General features: G+C 41.4%; 1 protein-coding gene across 1 annotated transcript in view; it reads right to left on the bottom strand.

Annotated features, from left to right (window-relative positions):
- The window catches only part of LOC149071648 (peroxidasin homolog), a 61,903-nt gene that overhangs the window by 19,791 nt on the left and 15,129 nt on the right, over positions 1 to 26,983 (bottom strand). The window contains exons 4-6 of the mRNA XM_089247939.1: positions 25,200 to 25,372; positions 21,777 to 21,890; positions 17,725 to 17,931 (exon numbers count right to left, since the gene is read on the bottom strand). Coding sequence (XP_089104065.1) covers positions 17,725 to 17,931; positions 21,777 to 21,890; positions 25,200 to 25,372 — 494 coding nt within the window. The remainder of the gene's footprint in view (positions 1 to 17,724; positions 17,932 to 21,776; positions 21,891 to 25,199; positions 25,373 to 26,983) is intronic.

The raw sequence follows: 26,983 nt of genomic DNA, 5'->3' as shown, positions 1-26,983 counted from the left end.
TGATTGTGGATTAGTAGCGCAAGTTTTTACAACCGTCTCATTTGCATATTTCCACCGAAGTGGCTCATACCTATCTGCTGTTTGTCAGTCTTTTTTTTTTTCCTGTCTTAAAAATTTTAAAGTTTCTACAGACTTTTTGCCCACCCTGTGTGTATTTATATATATATACCATTTCTAGTGTATTTTCTAAAGCCGGGGGGGGGGGGGAACGACCCCCTCTTCCCTGACCTCCCCCCCCCCCCCCAAATGACAGGCCTGATCATGATGCATAAAAGGAGAGACGCACCTCTAACAAGGTAGACGAGTGAACATGGCCCAATTTCTGCTTTGAAAGTGGGGGAATCCACCTGGGGGGGGGGGCAACAAAATTTCATCATCCATTCACAGGCTTACCACACATCTTGATCCTAGTCACAAATCCCCCCCCCCCCACATCAAAGATTTGCCTCAGAATACCCTTTGTCTGTGATGCTAAAAAGATGGCCCTGGGGGGCACAGCGATGGGTTGGAGACTTGTCATGAAACACAGGGCATCGGAAATTAAGAGTTGCCTAACGTTAAAAGAAAAAAATTTGGAAGCAACAGAGACTGATAAAACAGCAAAATCATTTTTTTCCCCATGAAAATATTTTTGATTCGGATAGTCTTTAGGGGGGGGAGGGGGTGGCAGCCCTCACACCCGTTTCTCTCCCCTCCCGGAGTCAATCTATACTTTAGTTTCAACTTCACGATCAAATGCAAATTTAACGGCAAGTGGACGGGCTGAAGGGGGGCCTGCAAAACCCCGACTTTACATTTTCTTTCGAAATTCAAAGGGCAGAATATTTTCTTCTTGCCCCCGGGGACTCAACCGGCCTTAATCCACCTCTGCCCACGATCAAAACACGCGGGTAAGTCCCCCCCCCCCGCAAATAACCGCTTTTACACACGCAGGCCAGCTAGTGACCTGACCGATGCACTACTGGGACTTGAACCCGGGACTTCTCCCCTCCCTCGATCCTTCCCAAAAGCAGCCTTGCACGCACGCTAACTATTAGACTGCGATAATCAAAACACAGTTTCAATGCAATCGAATGAATACCGAATCATAAACTCACCTATTATGTGGTAAAAGATGCTCCAGATCAGTGTTTGCAGGAATTTTTTGCTGGAAAGTCCTTCATCCATAGTCAAGAAAAAAAACACACACACACACACAAAAAATCAAGTCGATATTTATTGTTGTTGTTATTATTATTATAAAACACGGAGACCTATCAGTAAGTCGAACTCCATTGGGGGAGGGTGGGGGGAAGATGAAGAACAATTCAAAATTTTTTTTTTTTTTCAAATCAACATGAGAACATGTCCTAAAAAACAATAGCACGTAGGACTACACATAACACCACAGCGGCAGTGACAGCGCGTACACCACGCAACATCTCAGTCCCATCACCACAAGAGAAATGAAGAATCCTGCGCGGGAAACGTCCGACTTCGGCCGCGGATCGCGCATCAATCTCAAAAAAACAAAAACAAAAAAAACCAACCGACCAACCAAACCTGCGCGCGCAGCAGGCGGCTATCAAGCGTGCCGGCGAATCGCAGACGACATCTCACGCAGACTGCGCGAACGAATTTCCCCAGAGGTGTCGTCTGATTCGCCAGGTGTGTGAGGATGGACGTCAGACGACGCGTTTCTCTGAAAATGTGGAAAGAAGTAAAAATTTTCAAAATATAGAAGAAACAGTAAAAAAAGAATAATTATTAAAAAAAAAAAAAAAATGGAAACTTCAAGTATAATTTTTAAGGTTTCTCTTTGGCAAAAACACCCACAGAACGACCTTCGAGCTCAATAAGCGATCTTTTTTTTTTGAGAGAGAAAGATCGTAAACAGATTTATATACGTATTATTGAATGTGTATCGATCAATGGATGAGTTGGACGAAATTGGATTTTAATTATCGAATTTTATTTTTTTATATATATATATATATACCTAACACGAAATCGCCGTCGGAAAGAATGTAGATGAAAGGATCACTGCCACAGATGAAGCCCCCCCCCCCCCCCCGACGGGGGCTGTGGCTCTAGCAGGGGCGTAGCCAGAAATTTCGTTCGGGGGGGGGGGACCAAAGTGACAGAACAATGGATTTGGCCATCTTTTTCCCCTTTTTTCGGTCATTTTCTCACCAGACCCCCAAGTCCCCCCCCCCCCGGCTACGCCCTTGGGCTCTAGGGTCTTCCGTGGGTGTAGAGATGAATGTTTGTTTATTGTTAACAAAGCAGCAACTATTCAGGAATAGGCGGTCTGGTTTCCTGGACACCGGACTTGGGGGGGGGGGTGTATAAATGTGTTCTTCACCCCGGCTGACCAAGCTTCTAGTTACGGCCCTGATTGTCATCTTGATTTTATTCCCCCCCCCCTCCGATGGTTCTCAAGGCATGCGTGGCTAAGTTGTTGTTGTTGTGTGTGTGTGCCTGTTCAATGTTCTGAAATAGTTCTTTACTTTGGGGGAGCCGCGGATAATCCATAGACGGAGATAGACATGAAAGACTGGGGGGGGGGGGGAAGCACGATAATGAAAGCTGGATGGGGCATGATGATGATGCCAATTCATACATATGCATATACGTAGGAGAGTCATATTAATTAAATCACTAAAGATGGTTACAAAGTGACTTAAAGTGATAATCCAAACTATTTTTATTTCTCACCATAATCTTCCAACAATATTTACGCACTTATCCCACCGTTTCATCAGTGCATCAATACCAGCTGCGTAAAATTCTTTGGGTTGCTGTTTCAGCCACATCAGGACTTCATCATGAAACTCTTTATCATCTGCAAAGTGTTTGTCTCCAAGATGGTTTTTTAGGGGGGGGGGGACTATGGTTTTTTTGGGGAGGGGGGCTAAGTTAGGGCTGTAAGGTGGATGTTGAAGAAGTTTCCAACCAGATTTTTGAATTGTCACTTGTGTTAGGCGAGCTGTGTATATATGTCGATCAGCCCGAATCAATTCCTCCACCAGCTGTACTGTTGATTCTGTCTCAAGCAAAGCGAAACGTGCGCTTCGATCATTGGCACGAATTTTTGAGTGGCCTTGAGAAAATTTCTCGACCCAATTGTACACTGCTTTACCCGATAAACACTTCTCTCCATAAACAGGAAACATTTCTCTATGAATATTTTTTGCATCAATTCCTTTTGCCCACAAAAATCGGACGACAGCACGCTGCTTCTCTATCGCACAATCATCGAGCACCATCGGCATTTTGAAATTGAATTACGCATGCGTGCGAATTCTACAAGTTGATATGAAAGGAATATCATAAAGTGGGTGATGCTGTCATCTATTAACATTCTTTGAAAAGTATTTGTTACAACTCTTAAGATATATATCAATTTGTGGCTTACTTAATGACTCATCCTCGTACATTAGATCAGTTGGCTCCATCAGTGACGCTGCGCACCCCCCCCCCCCCCCGTATCTAATCGTTGGATAGATACGGGGATAATCGTTGAATGCGGCAAGAGAGCCAAGGTTGGCAAAGTTTGAAAATCTCTGACATCAAGAATGATTCGTCGATTCAGTTGATCCTGGTTGACACTAACAGCATATTTGTCATTTTCAACGTTTCTTTTCGAGCAATACACTATAAAAGAGCTCATCAGCAGCTCTATGAGTTCATTAGCTCATTATCGAGCACACGCTACATTATAAATACACCATCATTTTCCTCCTTTGGCGACTATTGAGATATTTTACTTACAACCGGAAATGTTGTGGATAAAAGTTACCTTGGTAACATTTTTGGCGACAATCGGCAAATATGTCCGGTATTTACCCTAAAATTCAAGATACCGCTTTAAGATAAATACAGGGTGTCTCATTACTCAACCGCCAAAATGAGACGAGTGATTAGTGAACGTCATAACAAATAATTTTTGCCATGGAGCCCTCGCTCGTTAATTACATATTTGTTTAGCACATGTTAACATGGAATTTTAGTCGATAGTCACAAAAAGAAAGAAAGAGGGAAAGGGCAGAAGAATTTCCTGAAATCTAAAGTAACCCTGGGAATGAAAAAAAAGGAAACAATATATTTTCCCAGACCTAACTTTACATAGAGAAGAAAATGGATATTTCCCCCCCCCTCCGTAATTAACTGTGAGTGGTATCCCTTCATATTGTGTATGCAAATTCCCTGATTGCTCCTCATGATGTGAACTAGGTTGATATATTTTTATGACTTCTGAGGTAGGGGAGGGGGTGCACGTCTCCCAAATGAGTGGGTTGTGACGCTGGGTTGCTTAGCAAAAATTGTTTATCTTGATGTGTACTGTCACCCTTCTCATGTTCCAGACTATGCTGGAAGAGATCTCGACCACGGGATAAGTCCGATGTCAGAGTTCTGGCATTCGTTTCATTCATGTCAGCCTTCTCATTTTGATGGTCGATTCCAAACCTCCTTCTCTATAAGATTTCCCATATAATTTATAAAAATTCCCAAAAAAGGATACATATTTGAATGTCATAAACAGGCTGGCTACATTTGAAGGAAAAAATACTGGAAATCGGGATCTTTAATAGAGCCAGACCAGAATCAGATTTCCCCCACCCCCAGCGCCAAAAAAATCCAAAAGAGATCGGTACGGATTGGTTAAAATCCCGAATTTAACCAATCCGTTACGATTTCTAATCCTTCAACCTGCGATTGAAGTTAAACTCTGTTGGTGAATACGGTCGCAATCGCGGTGATCACTCAGGCTGCCGTGAACGCAAAATGCTTGTCACTCTAACAACAGTAATTCGAACAACAGTAAATTTTTCCCTTCTTAATACAGTCGACGCTCTTTAAAACGACCCCCTTCGTTCAACCGAAAGCGTACATTACGTTGGGAGGTCATTATATCAAACAAAAAATCATAAAGTGTAGCTTCTCTGGAAAATTTTATAGTGTTGACGTAATAAAAAACTGTTTCATTCTGTAATAATGCTGCAATAAAAACACATAATATGGCTGGAGAAAAAATCAAATACATAATACAGTCTGAACATTATACTTACGGAAATACTACATATGGCCGAATCCACATTTATTTTTCACTACATGCAGCAAAATACAGTAATAATTTATTTTCCTGTATATTTTCCCATAACGAAATTACACAACGGAATTTAGAATAAGATTTAAAAAAAATCAACGTGGGAAGCGGGAGTGAGCCAACGTGTGAGAAAATAAAACAGAATAGAGTAGCACGGAGTTTCCAGCGATGGCACTTGATAACCAACGGGTTTCTCGTAGAAGTTACAATACTTTATCTTCAAACCTTCTATTTTTCATACTTTTTTTTCTTCAAGCATTAACTCTTAGAACGAAAATTCCGAGATATTTCGTCAAAGTTGATTCGATTTATTTCTGTCACCCCGAGATATTCCGTCTTCTAAAAACGTAATGAAGCTGTTTTTGCAATAAAATATGTTTTCCATCCCACCCAACCAACCAATCAACTGTTGTGGGTGGAATCAGCTCGTTCAACCTTAGATAAGAAGAAAGCGCGGGAAAAATAGAGACAGAAATTTACGCTCGGTGTACAAAAAAGTATTTTTCTTCTTAGAAAGTCACAACACATGGCAGGTGTTTTTGTACCATAGTGAGGGAAATGAAAGTGATGGGCGGACTAAGTTTTCTTGTTGGGTGGAAAAAGCAATTAATTATATGCTAGCAATCGGAAAATCTTTTTAAAATACTTGGATTTGGGAAGGTTTCGCAATTTCAAATGTAGTAATTATAATGCGGATCAGGAAAATTTTGAAAACCGCTTAAAGGGTTAAAGGTCATAATCAAACATACTCACAACAACGGATTTTGTCCATTTCTTGCAAAAAAAAAACAACAATAACAAAACAAACGGGGAGCCGAGCTAAGTTCGGTCGTTGTAATGGATTGAATGGCATTTACCGGTCGTTATATTGGATAAAAAATAACAAGATGGGAAATATAGGAAAATATTTGGGATCCGTCGTACTGGTCGTTATAAAATGGGCGGTCATTGTAACGACCGTTAACTTTATCTGCTGTATACTAGCTACAATTCCCGGCGCTGACCGGGTTTTCTTCAATTACTGGGAGGATTGAAAAAGTGACAATCCATTCATTACAAAGGAATAAACTATGAGGCTTTTTGGATCACGTGATATTTCCCTTTTTTGTTGAGGGACATACAAGGTAACCAATATGGCGACTACCTGTGCGATTTATGAAAGAAACAAATCTGAATTAAAGAAACAGAAATGAATCGTTTTTTCTTCTTTTTAATGGGATCTAGAAATTTCGACTTCAAGTTATTGATGTGCCTGTTTTTCCTTCAAAAAATGCTTGATTAAAGCTGCGGAATTTCTTCAATGTAATTTATATGGGCCCGTAATTAATTTAAAAACATCCTAAACTATATGGATTGATGCAATTGGATAATATAAGACAATACGGAGACATTAATTCTCCCGCTTAATTAATTTTTCCGCTTGAGAAGCTGTAAATAAAAATTTGAAATCAATGTTATTGCATGAATATCCACCTCAAAAGTGGGTCTGGCTCATTATTTTATATTTGATTTCCTAGGCTTCGTATCTCTAAGCGAGCTCAATATTTCGAAAACCAAAGATTCAATTCAATTTTTAAAATTATTGATGTGGCGGAAAACTCCACTAAATTTCCACATTTCTACGCTGAAATCGGCAATTTTAACATTGATCTCTAAGGGGGGGGGGGGATCATCCAGTGTATGTCCCTCAGGAGTGATGCTGATTATGACGTCTATTCGAAAAGCCTCATTATACATAATACGGGCAGCACTAAAGAAGTGACAAACCATTGTAAAGGCATATGAATGTCTGAAACGAATTATTGGGAATCACGGTAACCAAAGTAAGCATTCCGATCGTGATTGTTGAGGCCATTGTTGCCCGACGGTTTTTCGCCCATTTCCAGCATTTGCTCAGCTCTGACAAACTTTTAAAGTAACCTATCGTTCAAGTTGGGCCCCGTTTGGTGTATATATATAAGCAAAATTTGACGACGATCGATAGAAAATTGTAGATTTGTATAGAGAACATACATGGACACGCAGACAAAAAAAAAAATCAGTTATATTATCGGTATATATAAAATTGATTTTCTGTGAGTGTGTTATGTTCTCTATACAAATCTACAACTTTAGACCGATCGTCGCCAAATTTTGCATATATACTAAACACGACCCGACTTGAACGATAGGCTACTTTAGAAGTTCGTCAGAGCAGGGCAAAAAAAAAAAACTGTCGGGCAACAATGGTTTGTCAACCTCAACAATCACTTTCGGAATGTTTACTTTCGTTAACGTGGTTCCCTAGCAATACGTTCCAGACATGCATATGTCTTTTTCAATGGTTTTTGTCTCGTTTTCAATCCTCCCAGTAATTGAAGAAAACCCGGGCAAAGCACCGGGCTTATTATATGGCTAGTACAGAATAAAATCTTTCTTCATGAGAATATTACATTTGCACAAATCGCATTGAAATATACCAATTCATGGAAGAGAATTTATAATTTTTGATATGTTCGCAAAAATATATTAAATATATAAATATAACATCATTTTCCGACTTGAAAATAATCTGGAAGGTTTCCTCTCCCCCCCCCCCCTCGTAACAAAGAAATAGAGAGGTTTTATTTTTTTATTATATTTTCAGTTTTTACCGTCCAACCTTTTCAAAGCAATCCGAGAAATTTCTTTTGCCACGATTTTCGAAGAAAACACGTACTTTGTTATTTACTTATTATTATTATTTTCAAAATAAAAGGAATCATATTTTTATTTGTGAGAATTTTTCCAGGAATTTTTCGAAACTATTGCGATAGCTATAACGTCTCACGCTGCACTTATATAGGTATCCTCCCCCCCCAATCCCCTCTGTGGTTCCCTCTATTGTTAATAAAGAAGTCTTACAATGAATGAGGCGAATCAAATAGAAAATTCGTATCGCAAGATATTTTCAATATTTTGAATGAATTCATATATTTTGCACTTGTGTTTCGCAAACAAGGGTATTTGAAATGTAAGAAATCGGCACGTAATTCGTGTCGAGGAGAGTTTCTTCCGAGAAAATTAGTTTATCTATTCGTCTCGAACGAACGGACTCTTACAAAGAATTATTCTGAATTCTTTGTTCACGTTTGACCGAGTGGATTCGATTGTAAACACTTTAGGCACGACCGGACTTGGGCAGGTTCGAAAGGTGCATCCGCACCGAGATGCCGCAAAAAACGCATCGCGATGACCCGGGTTCGAACCCCGCTGTCGCCACAGTGGTGGTCGGCTGAAGTTGATATTCTGGGGTTCCCAACTTTGAGGTGCGAATGCGAGCCAATCTGCCCGTTATAAAGTCTCGTCACCGAGAGAGAGAGAGAGAGAGAGAGCAATAGACCTACAATGGAACAAATATTCAATCATTATACTTCACTCTTAAAGGGCAGGACTGAAAAATCAGAAAACACTAGATGTGCACTCAGACTGTTAGTTACACTCACTCGGTAGTAAATTACCCATGGCGATAGACCGGAGTTGCGATCGGTTTGAAAGAAAGTAAGTACATAGTTTAATAACCGTTTTTCGGTGCTAGTCTAAATCTGACGGGAACCAGTATGCCCGAGGATACTGGAGGATGGGCAAAAACTATTTTAGAGGGGGAGGGGAGCAAAGCTGTTCTCGCACCGAGTCACAAAATACTCAAGTCCTTCCTTGACTTCAGGCCCACCCTCAAACCCATGGCCCCCCACAAAGGGTGGGCTGGCAGGGCTGTAGCCCTGGGGCCCGGGACAATTCTCATTTTGTTTTTGCTTTTTACGTTATAAATTAACTACAGAAGGGGCCCGTGAAAAATCTGACTGAGGGGCCCGCAAAAGATCCCAGCCTAGGGGCCCCGCTCCAGGATGTGGGGGCCCTACTCAAACCACACTCAATAAGTAAACCACTAGGGTCTGTGCCAGTGTTATCTGAAAAAATAATTCTGAAGAGTAATTACACACCTCTTCACTAAGGGGCCATTCAAGTATTAGATATTACATAAGCAGATTTTCAGCCATTTTTGACCCCCCCCCCCCCGCCCCGTCAGCAGCTTAGAATATTTCATATCTTCAAAAAGGGGTGGTTGATGACTTAAGCAACCTTCAAACCCCCCCCCCCCGTCATCAAAAGTCAGCAAATCCGAACCCCCCCCCCCCCCCACGATTCTGACGTAATACTTGAGTGACCCCTAACTCTATCGAGAAAAAAAATTACCTAAAATTCGAGGGAGTATTTTCACTCCTCTCAACGAAATTCGAAGGAATAAAATTGAACCTTGATGCGTATTGGGGGCAAGTTTGCTCGGCAAACGAGAGACCGGGGTTCGAGTCCCCGTGGGGGCAGAGATGAATTTTCTTCTTTGTAATCTTCACACAACACACATCTCCACAAATAACCAATCTTTCAATGAATCTCGTACACTGAAGAGCCAAAAAAACTGGTACATCTGCCTAATATCGTGTAGGGCCCCCGCGCGCCAGCAGAAGTGACGCAACACGACGTGGCATGGACTCGACTAATGTCTGAAGTAGTGCTGGAGGTAATTGACACCATGAATCCTGCAGGGCTGTCCATAAATCCGTAGGAGTAAGAGGGGTTGGAGATCTCTTCTGAACAGCACGTTGCAAGGCATCCCAGATATGTTCAATAATGTTCATGTGTGGGGATTTAGATGGCCAGCGGAAGTGTCTAAAGTCAAAAGAGTGTTGTTCCTGGAGCCACTTTGTAGCAATTCTGGACGTGTGGGGTGTCGCATTGTCCTGCTGAAATTGTCCAAGTGAGTCGGAATGGACATGAATGGGTGCAGGTGGTCAGACAGGATGCTTACGTACCTGTCAGAGTCGTATCTAGATGTATCAGGGGTCCCATACCACGCCAACTGCACACGCCCCATACCATCACAGAGCCTCCACCAGCTTGAACAGTCCCCTGTTGACATGTAGGGTCCAGGGATTCATGAGATTGTCTCCATACCCGTGCACGTCCATCAGCTCGAAGCAATTGGAACCGAGACTCGTCGGACCAGGCAACGTGTTTCCAGTCCTCAACAGTTCAATGTCGGTGTTGTCGGGCCCAGGCGAGGCGTAAAGGTTTGTGCCGTGCAGTTATCAAGGATACACGAGTGGGCCTTCGGCTTCGAAAGCCCATATCGATGATGTTTCGTTGAATGGTTCGCACGCTGACACTTGTTGATGGCCCAGCATTGAAATCCGCAGCAATTTGCGGAAGGGTTGCACGTCTGTCACGTTTAATGATTCTCGTCAGTCGTCCCATTCTTGTATGATCTTTTTCCGGCCGCAGCGATGTCGTAGATTAAATTTTTTACCGGATTCCCGATATTCACGGTACACTCGTGAAATGGTCGTATGTGAAAATCCAAATTTCATCGCTACCTCGGAGATGCTATGTCCCATCTCTCGTGCGCCGACTATAACACCACGTTCAAACTCACTTAAATCTCGATAACCTGTCATTGTAGCAGCAGTAACCGATCTAACAACTAGGCCAGACACTTGTTGTGTTATATAGGCGTTGCCGACCGCAGCACCGTACTCTGATTGGTTCCATATCTCTTTATTTGCATACGCATGCCTGTACCAGTTTTTTTGGCTCTTCAGTTTATTAACAAGTGGAGAGGACATTTCTATATGCATGTGGCCATCTGGTTAGCCTATGTCATCCACGAGCCATAAGTTGATTGCTGCCGTCGTCCATGTACGGAGCCTTTCGATATATATATACATACGCTCTAAGGTTTAAATATTCTGTTTCCATAGCTTAGTTGGTAGAGCACCCCTTGAAATCACCAGCTCCCCAAAAATATTTAACCAGTCTTTTGAGGGAATCTTGTATTCATCATAATCTAAGCATATGAATACATGTTCAACTAATTGAATTGAAACAGTATTTGAAGAATTTTTTCAATATCTCAATTTTTTTTCACTCACTATCCTTTTTTTCTTCAATTTTCGATCATCTTTCGTGGGGTAGCAGCATTGAAAGTGATTAGGAATTTCGGAATCTTATTTTATACCCATATCTCACCCCCTCGTGTGTGTCTTTTAAACGGGAGGGGCATCATGATTTTACAGAATGCTTAGATGAGACACAGTGAAAAAAAAAGTTGGGAACCACTGGTCCAGAGCCGGCGCCAAGGCATGAGTGATGACCATACCCGAATTTGAAACAAATGCCCAAAGGCGTTGTCACCCATGTTAAATTTTTTTTGTTGTTTAAATAAAACAACCTGGGAACTTCTGGGACCCGGGTTGTGAGGGTGTGGCTGGCGGGGGACCCTTCGGCCATCGCTCGGGTTCATGGGGCCCATCCTGGGCTTGTCTGAGATGGGTAAGGGGCTCGGTCGATTGAGCCGAAAATGGGAGTGTTTGTATTCCCCCAACAGGTCGATTGCGCCTGTCTGGAAATCGGGGTAAGCGCAATCGACCTATAAACGGTTTATCTCTACAGCCCGGGCATAGGGGGATTCGGCGCAATCGACCTACACCCATGGGAAAAGCTGCTGCTACTGAGGGGTTACAACCCAAGGCTTCGCGCTTGCAGCCAAGACTTAGAGAGTCGTAGTATCGGGAAGGGGCGCTTGCAGGTGGTTCACTGCAAGCGCCACCCGGCCAGGGGCTGGTGGTGCTCCCCAGCACGATCTAATCCACACGGGTGAAAGGGCTTACATCCCAGAAGGGACAGAGTTCGGGTCGTGTCTGGTTTGACGGAGGCATGAGGTGACAAAGCAGCCGCTTAGATCAGGCATGTTTACACAGGGGGCGACATTTCTTAAGGTTTGTTATGATGGTATTTTCTTTCTTGTAGATTTGCACACATCGAAAACGTTTGGGGGGGGGGGGGGAAGCACGAGTGGGTAAATAATAAGTGCAAGTGAATACACTTTTTTTATGGGCACTGTATAATATTTTATCATGAATATGTATTGTTTCTAGTTTTTATGATTGAATTTTTAATTGGGTTGCTGTATTTTTGATATATATGACATACATATTTTTGTTATGGGCATTTTGCCTGTGGCCTTGTATTTGTAATGCTATCAAACTATTTTTTTGCTATTCAACGCTCAATTCATCTCAATACAAATACAAGGCCACAACAGGCGAAATTCCCAACGAGGTGGCTGAGAAAAAGATGCCCATAACAAATATGGATGTCACACGTTTCTAAAATACAGCAACTCAATTAAAAATGCAATCACAAAAATTACAAACAATATTTATACAGTCGAATCCCGTTTTTAACGAATACCGTTATAGCGAAAATCCCGTTTTAACGAATACCGTTATAGCGACAATCCCGTTTTAACGAATACCGTTATAGCGAAAATCTCGTTTTAACGAACACTTTTCTAATCCCCCAAATAAGTTTACATACGAACAATGTAGGTAACCTAGAATTCCTTCATAACGAAATTTCGTTTTAATGAAGTGATTCCTCCGGTCTCTTGGCGTTCGTTATAACGGGATTGAACTGTACATGATGAAATGTGTTATACAATACCCATAAGAATACTTATGGTTGTCTTATTTTAAGTATGGATAGAGCTTCTCGATTTACCCCAACATGTTTATCGTATTTATTTTTAAACATGTCAATTGTGTTACAATTTACTACCTCCGCGGGTAAGCTATTCCATTTATTAACAACCCTATTACAAAAAAATTCCCTGCGACACCATAACCTTGCATTGTCTCTCACCAATCGATACTACTAAACCAGACACGCACCTCGTCCACATTCCTCTGCGGAACTTCTAACGAATTGGTACTTGTTGGAATGTACGTGTTGTGAACCTAACGTGACGTTTGTTTCCGTGTAATGCTTGTTATAGTGTTGCCATCTGCCACCTATTTTTCGAACTGTGAGTGATGTGTAATGATTGAAGATTTTACAGTTGCGGGCCTGTTGCTCTCTGTGGCGAGACTTTTTAATGGGGAGATTGGCTCGCATTCGCGCCTTGAAGTTGGGGAATACCAATCGATACTGTAAGTCTCCTTGTAAAAGCAGTCGATTGACGGCGTATTAATAATTGATGGTCCATCCTACCCATCCCCCATTGAAAATTTTGAACACTTCGATCATATCCCCTTCGACACCTGACGTTCATTCAATGTAAACATATTCAAAAAAATGAAGTCTATCTTCATAACTCAAGCCCCGTGTGCCAATAAGGACACGCGTAGCTCTGCTCCGCACCACCTTCAACCAAGTCTATGTTCCTCTATAGGTTATGGTCTCCAAAATTTTAAAGTACATTCCAGTCCAGGACAAACTAAGCCTCGGAAAAGCGGGAGAATGACCTTAGGTGAGCGCGAAGAGAACTTATTGAAAATGAAACCGAGCATTATATTCGATTTTTTAACCACCTCTGAACAATGTTCAGAAAAACCTAAACCGCTCGTCAATAAGAATTCCCAAATCGGTGACCCTAGTTGTACCACCACCATCTTGTTATCAGATAACGATGGTGACGGTTGTACCCAGGGCCGGACTTAGGTGCAAAGGGTGCAGCCGAACCGGGCCGCTAAATTTTAGGGGCCGCAAAACGAATTAAAAATACTTTGTTTACACTGAGAAAAATACGTTCATTACATTGAGTTACATTTTGACTTCTTATCAAAGCAATATCTTAAAATTCCGTCCAACACAGGGCAGATCTTCCCTCGAGATCTATGATTTTGACAACCCCCCCCCCCTCCCGAACCCACGGCCTGCATCTCATAAGTTCTTGCCCTGGGCAAATACTGTTTTTGGGCGGCTCTTGTACGATTTTCTTTGAGACGGAGGCGTTGGGAAGAATTTCTTATAATTCAAAAAGCAGCCAAATTCTGCTCCCTGTAAATTTGCGGGCACGTGCCCTATTTGCTCAGGGGCACTGAATCAGAAAGAGCGCCGAATTCTCACTCTAACGACGTACTTATTTAAAACTACTCGGGGGAGAGTTGTGGCAAGTTAAGATAATCCGTCGTCTAGCCCTGACAGCCCTTCCACTGTGATGTGCTGTGTACAGATGTAGTAGAGATGGCGCCCACATTTTGCAGCAGAATGGGTTCGATGCCTATGACAGAGAATAACATAGGCATCGGAACTTGGGGGCTGAGTCTTATTTCAGCCACCTCAAGGATCGGGAAAAATAATTTTGGAGGGCCGCAAAGCAGCTGTTTTCGCACCGTGCCGCAAAATAGTTAAGCCCCGTCCCTGGTTGTACTCCCTTTTCTGCACTTACGAAAAAAGTGGCGCTCGCTTTAGGTCTCTACAGATAGGACGGGCAGCCGAACTATATCTTTTCCAATTGCATCCATCTTTTGGGAAAGTCCGAAATTGCATAAGTGATGAGAACCTCAACGCATCTGATCTTTCAGGTTCAGGTCTCTACAGAAGCTTGGGTTTCTGAAAAATTAGGTTCCTTTTTTTTTCTCTAAAGGATCTTTTCACTTTTTTTATCAACATTTTTCTAGTTGATTCTAATTATGGCCGGATTCCTCAGTAAGTTTGGATTCTTTGTTCGCCTTCCGACATATGCCCCTTTCGGCTAACACCATGATGGAGATAGGCCTATCTCTAGCGTGGTGCTGTTTCGGCTAAGAATTGTTTTAATAGCTCGTTTTTGTATACCAGCGGTTCTCAAAGAGCGCATCGCGGTTCCCAACCTTTTGTCAGGGGCTGTCGCGGTGAGCTTGCGATATTCATATGTGTCCGTTTGCTGTTTTTCGAAGTGGTTTTTTGTTAGACTATTCTTGGGGTGCCATGGATCAACGTTGACTGGGACAACGAAGCCGCGGATGAGGAACGTTTGAGAACCACTGCTGTACACCTCCTTCAATGCCTTGCCGGAATCGTCTGACAGACTCCTCTTCTTTCAAACAAGGTGCTATAAAAAAAAGCCGCTGGCTTTGTGTCATTGTTGAGCAGCGGTCTTCACGAGGCTTCGAAAATTGAATTATATTTTGCTTGTTTTGACCCAACTCGGGGCCGCTATTGGATGCTTGGTCAGAAGACAGGCACCTTCAACTGCGATTGGAGCGGAGGCAAGCGGATCAAGGGCGATGCGTCGGAGAAGAAGCGATTTATTGTTTAGGTGCATTGAATCATCCCGTATTTTTAACGGGACAGACAAATTTACTCCACATTATCCGGCTTTCAGAAAGGGACGATCGCCCCCAATCGCCCTCCTCTGGATCCGAGCTTGCACGATACGCGATACCTCTTCTTAAAAGCATCATCCATCAAATGACAGAGAGAGAGGGTCTTACACTCATTCTTAACCTAAACAAATTTAAAGAGCACAAAAAAAGGGGCGGATAAATTGATTTTTCCCCCCTCAAAGTGCTCAGTGTTCAAAGTGATTTGGAATTACGCCAGAAACAGCATCATTGCAAGGACGACTTTTTTCTTTACCTCTCAAGCATCTAAATTGTGGTCTTGAATCTATTATCAGTCGACCTTAAATAGCGATAAAGATCCCGGCTTGTCCAGGACAGACCCCCCCCCCCCTTCCTTCTGCACTCGTCCAGACGCAGAATGGCGTCCTTATGGGCGCCAGTTGCTGCTCAGTATCATATCAGCCTTTAAAAGTTCACGCATTCCTCTGTTATTATTATTATTATTTTTCCTTGTCCTTCAAGGTTGTCTTTAAACTTTGTGACCACCGTAATTCATCAAGTTGGAAATTAATTAAAAAGATGAAATTTAATAAAAAAAAATAATTTTTATACAGTAAATAATTTTTATTTGAAGTTTTAACGAGGAGTGTGTATACAGGGGTGTCTATAATCAGATGCGGTTTTAGGGTTTTGCCATCTCTGTGGGCTTTACGAATAGAAAACTTCGCTGCCCTTCTCCCATTCTCGTCCGATTTTCTTGGTCACTAATTCCTCTGGATTGACCGCCCTGGGTTCCGCGCTTTTTCAGCACCCCTTAGAGGTCTCAGTGCCCCCCTCCCCCTCCATCACTGTAAATGAGACGAATGGCTCTTTTATCACTCTTTTGGTCTCTCACACGCTTGCAAACTTTTTCGATCACTATTTGGTTACTCACACGCTTGCAAACTTTTTCGATCACTATTTGGTTACTCACACGCTTGCAAACTTTTTTGATCACTATTTGGTTACTCACACGCTTGCAAACTTTTTTGATCACTATTTGCCCACTCACTGACCTGTTTCCTCGCTCTCTAGGTCACTCCCCTGATGCTTACACACACTCTAGGTTATTATTTTGATCACTCCTGTGTTTACACTCTCTCTAGGTCACTCTTTGGTCAGTCCCATGCTTACACACACTTTTGGTCATACATGCTTACACGCTCTCTAGGTCATTTCCATGTTTACACTCTCTCAGTCACTCTTTTGTTAATCCCATAGATACACACTCTCTAGGTCACTCATGCTTATACACTTGAACAAGCATGCATTACAAAATACGCTGACGGCGCTTGTACAATCACGATGCTCGCGAAAAATTCTTATACAGACGCTCAAGAAAGCGTGTACAAAAAACAGATTGCCCACGCATGCTTGTCAAGCTTGCAGTTACGTGTGTGTGTAGGCAATTTTGGACACAGAGGCATATTTACGGTGTGGAGGGGAGGGGGATCCAAGCAGGCTATAGATCCCACTTCTTGGAGGTCAGCATAAAAGTTAAATCAAGGGCGCATGGAAGCTTAATCATTTCTTAGAATGTCGTATGAAATGGCCAGAGGGGTTCTGAAATGCAAGGGTGCGATGATGATGATGATTACTCTACAGAAGAGGGAAAGAAAAAAAAAAGAGGGAGAAACGGACCAATCATCAGATGGTGAAAATCAACAAATCGAGGTGAAAAAAAGTCGTGCTCCTGGTTGAATGACCTCTTTCTCGCCTTCAACTCGTTTCTCTAGTATGTGCGGTGTAGGATAAGCGTACGTAAGCGCACGCCAGACAGAATGTGTATGCATACTTCCAAAGCCCGAAGTTGGCCAATTCTGGCCCGCTATGTCGATCCCTATATATGGGTCACAAAAATATGGATATTCAGATTCCTTTGTTCGTTAGGGTTGCCTTATCTAACCTCAATAATTATGGTTAGCTATGGCTAATTTTAAATGGCCATAATTATCACAAAAAATACACCGACGTGGCGATGGCCCCGAATCGTCGGGATCGATGTATAGGGGCCGGCCAGTTCGCGAAGTGGCCAACTTCGAGCTTTGGTTGTAACATATATAGTTGAAAGAGAGAGAAGACAAACTCTTGTGTACCCTTGAGAAGCCGTCTCAAAGAGACTCTGTAATCAAATTTCTGCTTGTGAATACGTGTAAATAGAAGTTCTAAATAAATCTTTGACGTCCTGCATTTTGTTCCTTCCTTTACACATTTCAAGGACTTATGTGAGAGACATTATGTGGAGCAATACGGACCCCACCGGCTACCAAATAACTTAATTTATCAAGAATCACCTATACGAAGGAATAAGGAAACAGTGATTCTCAAAGTAGGAATCCCGGATCCTAGAAAATAGGCTAAAGTTTCTGTCGAGGGTGTTGCTGTACCATATCTTTTATGCATTCGACCCACTAGGAGCCGCGGAGTCACGTTTGGGAACCACTGGAACAAAAATAAATTAAAGTACCAAACCTCTGACGTGGACGTAGACGGTTCCTTCGTCGTGTTCCGTGGTCGCACCACCATCCATCGAATTCTGAGCTAGACACGTATACTGGCCTCTATCCTCGTCGTCAACGTCCCTGACTGTCAGCGACGACCTCTGGTGAGTAGTGGTCCCGGAACTGTAGACCCATATTCTAGGATCATCGTCTATGAGCTCATCGACGAGAAGATTATCTGATTGATAAGACAATCGATCACGTGATCATACGAACGACATAAAAATTATTCAAAAATGAACTAATTGGAAAAAAAAATAGTTTCTTTAAGGTCTTTCTCTTTGATAAGGTATACATATGCATATACAGGGTGTGTCTCAGACCTCTTATCACTGATATGACAGGGATGATAGCGCATGTCAAAAGACAAAGGATATTTTGCAACGGAACACGGGGTCGCAACCACTTATTCGGGAGATACGTATATTATCCAACTTCAGAAGCCGGCAGAATTTCTGCTTTGGTAGAATCATTAATTGCAATCTACAACATTTCTAATGTTTGGCAATATATCGATGATTTCCTCCTCAATTAAAATGAATTGCACGAATTTTTTTGATAGGATTTGTAGTGGAAAAGTAGGGCAAAAACTGGAAAGAAGAACAAAACCAGGAAAGTAGGACAAAAGCAGGGCATTTCACAAAAAAAAATAGGACAAGCGGGAGCCCTGGTAAAACAGGTTTGTATAAATATATATATATATTTTTTTATTTGAAATCATTCAATTTTTTAATCACTGAAGTAAAAAAATGTTTCTGAAATTCATAAAATTGTTTTTGTATTTATGAATTTGACTAATAACAGCCGAAACTGGTCCGAAATGCTACAAAATAATTTAATTCCAAAAGTGGGTTTTTGTTACAATGTAAGAAAAATTTATAGATTAATTAAGTTGATGTAATTAACTCTCTCTCTATTGATAAAAATTGTTCTTTCGGGCTCGAAGACCGTCGTCCGTTTGAGTTTGTTCTCAACGTTTCCCCAACACTAGTGGTTGGCATCATCAGGAGAATTGATAAATTCTATTCTCAATAGGCCAAAATATTGTAATTAACAGGGGGTCTGTTCAGCCGAAATTTGGGTTCGTTTTCTGGACCCTTTACAAAATACAAATTAACAAAACCATAAATCTGGCATTTCATTTAGTTTGTGATAAATTAAATTGTTTCACTTCCCACAAAATTACTTCATTTTTCACAAAAATAATGACCATTTTCACAAAAAAAAAAAACAAATATTCACAAAAATGAAGAAAATTTTCACACAAACAGGACCCTACAAAAAAAAGCCATCTGGACAGACCCCTGATTAGTTATTTGAAGTTTAATTTTTTTTTCAGAAGTATAGTAATTTTTTCAAAAAAATAACATTTTTTTACCAACCCTGGCTATAGCCAATGCCGTCCGATTATCATCGACGTTATAAGGAAAGTTAATTAATAGAGCCCGGAAGTTCAGGCAAAATACCATAAATGCCTTTTTGCCATAAGACTTCGATATTTTTGACAATTGAGAAGAAAATTTTTAAAAAGAACAATTATTTATTTTTTTTTGAGAATTCTCAATATTAATTACCATCCGGAAGCGCCCCCTCCCTCCAGCCCCATTTAAACACAAATAAGTGATCTGAGAGATTGGTGTTGGCATGCATTAACTTTTGCTTTGACCGGATGGCGTTAGACGTGAATGATTTTTCTTCAGATGAAGGCAGCCCATGTTAGAAAAGCGGAGGAAAATTAGAAATCTGTTTCGCCACACATGCTTCACATAACATGTCCCGCTCAGGCATTGTATATTGCGAGACATATAGCCGGTTAGACTGTATTGTATATGTATAGCTGGCCGATGACTGTCCGAAGAGGTCATGGCTCACACAAGGCGAGGTAGGAGTAGACAGTGCTCTGGGGCACATGTTGTTTTAATTTTATTTTTTGCACCATAAATGCACTGCAAACCAACCATGGCTAGTTATTAACCATACATATTTAGTATTCGATCAAACTGACCAGAGTCGACCTCAGGGGCGTGTGACAGATGTGGCCGCACGGGGCCTCGCGCTTGAAGGAGTCCCGCATAGGCGGTAATATAAAAATTGTTAACTTTTTTTAGAACAAGATAGTCATGTTTCAACTATAGAAATAATGATTATTCCAAATAATACAGCAAATAAACGAGACCTATTTGCAACTCAAGAAGGAGCCCCCACAAATCATTTCCCTCTACTGGCTCCGCGTCAGTAATCCTGAGGGTCTACTAACATATTATTTTGGCTTGAAATCAATTTAACTTGGATAATAATGCAGTTATTATAATTAAAACTTGTTAAAACAGTAGACGGATTAAGTGCAACCAATTTTTCAGCTAGTTTTGGGCCCTTATAATACCTTTGTTTCTAGTTATTTTTTTCTTCCTTCCAAAAAATCATAAATACCTTTTTTTTAGTGAAGGTTCATACTCATTCTCCTAAAAAAATTTCCCTGGCTTTTCCAGATTTTCCAGTCAACTTTTCAAAAAATTCCAGGTTTTTTAAATCAAAAAGTTGATATAAATTAATAAAAATTTACAAAAAAATAATTATAAAATTATTTATATTAATTATGAAATTAATAATTTTAATTACAATATCATAATGACATCATAATCATAGATTTTTTTACACGCATTTATGCTTTTTCAAATACGCCTGATGGAGAAGAAAAATGGAACAAAATTAAGAAATGAAAGATTTTTCCTTTTTCTGCAATTTCAGTGCCCACAATATTTAAGCCTTTACAGTTGTTTCCTTTGTGACACAATTAGTCAAAGATGTAGTTGGTTTCACTGCAACAAAATTCTTTACAGTTGGCTTGCACTCGCGTAAGCGCTGGAACCGAGAAGCTACGCAATCGGGGGTTGTTCACTGAACTCCTCTGATTTCACATGCTTGTCAAGGTTCTGGATAACTTATCTGCCCATGTTACGAGTTTTGCCGCAAAGCTCTGCCACCATGCTTTATACGGGTCATTTTTGACTGCTTCGATCTCATGATACTCTCTTGTGTGAGCCTACTGACAATCCGCTCACACAAGTTTTCTTACAACACAAAAAATCGTTTTCAAATAAAAGTATACCGAAGTGGAAATCAAAATATACACGTGCGTCATCCGCCGTTCCTAACCGAAATCAACTTACGAAATTATCGCGACTCAGCTTTGTAATCATCACTTTCTACGATGCGTAGTTATGATGTTTCTGGAAACACTAGAAAGAGTTACGATAAAGGCTGTAGCAATACGCTTTTCCTAGCGGACTTACGAAATCCTCGTTCCTCCTCGGCAGTATCTCTACTGTATAGTTTTTGCGATATTTTGCGGATTATAAATATTTACGATGTTATCGGAATTCCCTTTTCTATCCCGACGGAATTTTTTTCCCCCTTTATTTATTTATTTATTTTTATCGATTTTTTTTCCGATCAAACGACAATCATGACGATTTTCCAGGTCGTTGTCTGAAATTTCCAGGTTTTAAAACAAAAATGGGTCATTTTCCCTGTTTTCCCTGACTTTTTTGAGTAAAAAAATTTTTCCCTGACTTTTCCAGGTTTTCCCTGACCCGTACGAAGCCTGCTGCTTATTTCGACTATTTTTAGTCCCTAAACTTCCGGGCTCTATTAATTAATGTTGTTCTCTTTGGGAATTTTAGCCCGAGCCCCTAATTATTGCCATTGTAATTTATATATAAAAAAAATCATTAATATACGCATAATATGGCATATTTTACACGAATGGGAAGGGGAGACAGAAATCGGACTGTGACCAAATGTGATTACTGAAACAGGTCACCCGTGAAATTGGACACTGGCCGCTTTCGGACTTTCGAGGTGTAATAATTTTTTTTTCTTTTCAAAAATTACTTTCGTTTTCCTCTTTCCGGCCTTTCAATAAAATGACCTCGGCTGTCACGTGACGTGATACAATTTCTACTCCTGGTCATAAAAATTGGTCAGGGAAATCAATAAGAGAAAATTGCATATTCTACTCACTTTTGTACCAAGTGACTTTCGGTGGCGGAAAACCGTGCGTTTCACAAACAAGAGTCAAATCATGTCCTCGCTTTACGCTCTGCCTGCTCGGGAAATCTGTGATTTTGGCTGGTGCTGTACACAAAAAAAAAATAAAGAAATAAAGAAAGAAAAAAGATACATCAGGGGTTCTTATCACGTACAAAATAAATATTAGGTTTGATACGTATTGGGGTAGGGGGTGCACAACCTCCGGCCCGCAAAAGTTGTTCCGGTAGAAAAGTATAAATAAACACAACACGGATAAATACCATACTTCCATTACGCTGGCTATATCTCCGTCATAATAAGATTTCACCAGAACGATTGTCAAAGGCAAGTAAAGTTGCCATTTAAGGCCAAAAAACTTTTTAAGCCGAATGTGTACGAGGTGCATGTACGGTGAAGTACAGGGTGATTCTTATAGAACCAGCCCCCAATGAATTCGCTAATGATTCCATAGCTGATGCATGTGACAAATATTTGGACATATTAATCTGTCGGTAATGTACAGTGGAATAATCGAATAATTTGCGAATGGCGCAAACAGGTGGCAGCGCATACGGCGCTAAGTTCAAGGACACATAAGCCCTCCCCCCCCCCCCCACCCACCTTTTTTCTTTGTGGGGTAGAGTTTCTGAAAAACAGAATGTAAACATTAAACATTGAAGGGGCTAGAGACAGGACCGGACTTGACAGGTACGAAAGGTGCGGCAGCAGCAGGCCACTAAATTTTAGGGGCCACAAAACAAGATAAAAATACTTTGATTACATTTCGACTTTTACTATTTTAACGTTATTTTGACGTTAACATAGCAAAAAGCTTAAAATTCCGTCTAAGACGGTCAAGATCTCTAAAATCCTACCCATCACAATGCAGCCTTAACGCATGGGCCCAGGGTCCTAAAAAAAGATATACTGTAGTTGAAATTTTCGAGGAGTGTGCATGTGAATTTGCCAGCTGGTGCCTCAGAAAAATCACTTGGACCGGGGGCCCATGTGCTCTTAAAACGGCCTTGTCTGGCCTAGAGTTTTTACAGAATCCTCCCCACTCCAAGCCAAGATAATGATGAAAGTGGATCTAGTGCCCCGATGTTACAGCACTGGAGGTGAAGGTGCAAAATTCTTCTTTCAAAATTGTTCAAACTTACACGAGGAGGCATAATGCATGCTTGCCCGACTGAAAGAGTATCTAGTTGCGGCCCTGGGAAGATAATCGGTTCTCCTGCCCCGACAGACCCCCCTTAAGTGTCTGGGGACATTTGCAATTTTTTTCCCCAAAGGATGGGTGTATACCAGAGTGTACACAAGCAAACCTACATTTACACGTTGCAAAATTTGAAGAATAACATTCCAGCTGCGATCAGGACAATCACCAAAAGAACACTGCATTGAACATTGGACCGGACACACTCCGCTTCCCATCTCAAGGAGCTGCACGATTTCGAAGCATTCGCGAAAGATGGGTGCATCCGGAATTTTATTAAATGAGTGTGTATATATATGTATGTATATATATAAATTCGTATAACACAACAACAAGTCCGACCACAGGAGTATAATCAACGAAATAACTATGATGAATCGTGGTCTAAGAATCGAAGTCTAAATTGATATTGTAGCGTCCTTGGCGCGTCTGGACTCGATAACCACAGTTCCGTTGGTGGCGGTCCGTCCGCATGCGTTGGATGTCACAAGTTGTAGTCGTGTAGGCCGTACAACGACAAATCGATGTCACGTTTGCGTCACATGGAGTCCAGGTCCAAGTCAGCCAATGTTCGGACTCCCAGGCGTTTTAGCTCGTTCTGCGCTCACATTTCTGTTTCATAAGTATCCTACATCTTAATTCGCCTGGGCAAATAGGAGAATTTCATCATTCCTGAAACTACATCGGCTGGCTAGCTTGATTATGGGTGACATTGATTCACCACGTTTACCTGTTAAGTGTTTATTGTTTCTCCAATAAAAGTTCGCCATTTAAAGCCATATCATTTTCTTGAATTTCCAATACCCCTACGTGGCTGCAAGTCGTAAACTCTCCCTGGTATCAGCTTTACTGGTCTGGAAGGCTGAAATTCATCCTGCTTCTTCCGTAGTCCACCCTTCTTGTCCTTTGGTTAAGGTCTAAAAATTTCATTAAATTTTGAATGCGAGAGAAGTTCATCGGACTTTTTAGTATTCTTCTTCCCCATGCCGTCATCTGGATTTGTGACATCTGACCAAAATTAAACGCTGATGTATGTGGACATTGGCAGTGTCATAGCGAGCCCGTAGCACCACACTTTCAAGCATTGTGAAATGATCGTTCAACGCGCTGCAAGCATATCGGAAACGGGCCATGCTCAGTTAAGAGGATCGTTTTTGCTCGCGGCCATACACACTTGAGCAAAGCCACTCGACGTTGTATCCTGTAGACTTGTAGGCGTCAACACTGCAACACATCAATGAGAATATGGAATATCGAGTGACCGCGTGCCTTCAAGAAAAAAACGGCACCCATTTTCAACACCTGCTCTAATCAAGATGAATGACACTAGAACATACAGTACGCAATCCAGGGTCAGTTATATTATCAAGCAAATGATTATATGTGTGATATCTTTTGTGATTTACCTCATTTTGCGAGGCCAGTTATGTATGAATCACCCTGTAGTAGTAGCATAGGCCTACTATATACTACTTAACCGCACAGGAATTTTTCCACACATTCCTTCTGCGGAATTTCTAACGAATTGGTGCATGCCGGATTGTGTGTTCTGAGTGTACCTATGGCCCTAACGTATTTATTTTGTCAGAATTGTGCTTGTCGTGTTCTTGATGGTGATGCCATCTGTCGCCCACATTATGAAGTAAAGATGATAAATGATAAATGTGCTTGAATTTTCCTGTTGTGCAGGCCCGTCATTTGGGGGATCAGTCCTCCCCCCCCCCCACCCCGGCTTTTACAAAAATTTAAAAAATGCAATAGAAATGGACAAACAAGGTGAAATATGTGTGTATATATAAGGCCTGATGTTATGTAGGTATCGTATTGTAGGTCGGTTATCGTATATACTGTTACGAGAGAGAAAGGAAACTCTTGTGTATGCTTGAGGAAGCCGTATCTCTGTTCTGTTTAGCGTGTGTAGTCAAATCTCTGCTTATGTACGCATACGTGTAAATAGCTGTTCTAAATAAATCTGTGACGTCCTACATTTTGTGTTTCGTTTAAGAACTTGAGTGAAAGACATTACAAGGAACAATACTGTAAGTCCCAAACAGTTCCGAATGATTAACACTGCTTTTCGAACCACTTTTGAAAAGTTTGAGGGGAAAAACGGCATCTTCATTTTGTAGTGTGGTCATTGTCTTCAGATATATTCCCACTCGCGGTATTATTAATAGAATACAACGCATATGACATACTTTTTATCTGGAATATCCTTCCGATGTCTGTGATTCCAGTCTGGAAAGGAGATTCGACAGTACACATGTATTCGCCGGCGTCCTCTTCCTGCGCGTCGTAAATGACCAAATGCTTCCTGGTGACTTCCATGTTGGGCGACAGTTCCGGTACGATACTCCTGCCGTTCTTATACCTATAGGAACCATCATTACATGTAATTACACGGTTGTTTCAAGGGGGGAAAAAAAACAAGAACATCCCAGAAATACATGAGAGCAGTTCGTAAAATGCACAAGCTGGGAAAACAAAAATTTATGTTATTGCCGTAGTTTTTGCATTTACATATTCTAAGAGACAGAGATGTTAAACATTTTTCCAGTCGCGAGCACTGCCTGTACCCATCATCAAAAGCAGAGCATTTCATGTATTCGTATGTCAAACGAATGCATGAAATCGAGATGATTTCAGTGCTTGAATACAATTAGTACAAGGTGTTCCATTGGAACGTTAATCAAGTGCTCGCGAGCACGAAATCACACACGAGCATCGAGCACTCTGAGTACCTCAGAGAGCACCGTGGTGCTCGCGAGCAACGGGTTAAAGATGGCTGTTCTAACAGATTCTTGTTTTGAAAAGAAGACTTTCCACGGGGTGATTTTATAGCATGGGAAAAGAAATCATGATGATAGTTGTCCCGGGCCCGTGGGCTGGAACCCCGTCAGCCCCACCCTTGTGTGGGACCCATGATGAATCCCATTATCGCTGTTTTCAAGCTGGCTTGCATTTGGACAATTTTTTTCTTTCTTTTCGTGTGTCACCACAATCTCGTGATAGAATTATCGTCAGGTACCATCATCAACTATCACGAAACTACCACAGCATCCATTTAGTTTGATGGAGGTGGCCGAATCTTTGTTGGAAACTTCGTTTTTCCCATCTCCAAGCAACGTCTTGGAGATGGGAGGCGTCTTGGATAGTTGAAATTTTCTAGGAGCATACATTTAAATTTGACTGGTAGGAGCTCAGAAAAATCACTTGCCCCGGGGAGGCCCATGGTGCTCTTAAGACGATCTTGGTACTATATACAGTAATAGGCTGAAAGTATATACTGTATCTACGAAGTAATATCTTTCTCACTGTGTAAAATCACAGAAATATAGACCAGATTAACATGAAGCCACAGGGCCATGAATTTCAAAGCTCTGTGGTTTTTTTTTGTCTCAATGAAACTCGTGATTTTTTTTTTCCCCAGCATGGGTATGAGTATCGTTTCATTATCCGGAATCGGGGAAAGCGGTGGTGTATGAAAACTGAAGAAGCCGTATGAAAACCAAACATACGAATCGGGTCACGGCTAGTCATTATTAAGTATCATTATTTTTCCGTTATCCTCGATCTTGTTGTGATATATGTGATATTCACATGGCTACCGTCCATTGACAGATATTTATGTGTTTATTTTAGCTCCACGATTTCGACTGCAGCTGGTGTTTAGATTTTCGTTATGAACAGTGCACAGTGAGAAATTGCGGGGGAAGGGTGGGGGGGGGGGGAATGCGTCTCTTTTTTCTGGGTCATTTCACGTACTTTGGGGACCATACAAGTATTACGTAAGCAGATTTTCAGTCATTTTTACCCCCCCCCCCCAGCAGCTTAGAATATTTTATATCTTCAAAAAGGGGTAAGTAAAGGTTGTAAAGGTTGATTGTAAGGGTTTGTAAAGGTTGATGGCGTAAGCAACTTTCAAACCCCCCTCCCCCCTTGTCATCAAAAGTCAGCAAATCCGAAACCCCCTTTCCCCCCA

Source organism: Pholcus phalangioides, unplaced genomic scaffold (assembly GCF_987345545.1).
Source record: "Pholcus phalangioides strain wild (caught in Gottingen) unplaced genomic scaffold, Ppha-v1.0 ptg000018l_1, whole genome shotgun sequence".
In the NCBI taxonomy this organism is placed as follows: Eukaryota; Metazoa; Arthropoda; class Arachnida; order Araneae; family Pholcidae; genus Pholcus; species Pholcus phalangioides.
Note: the sequence above shows the minus strand (reverse complement) of the source record. Positions and strands in the feature narration are given on the sequence as shown.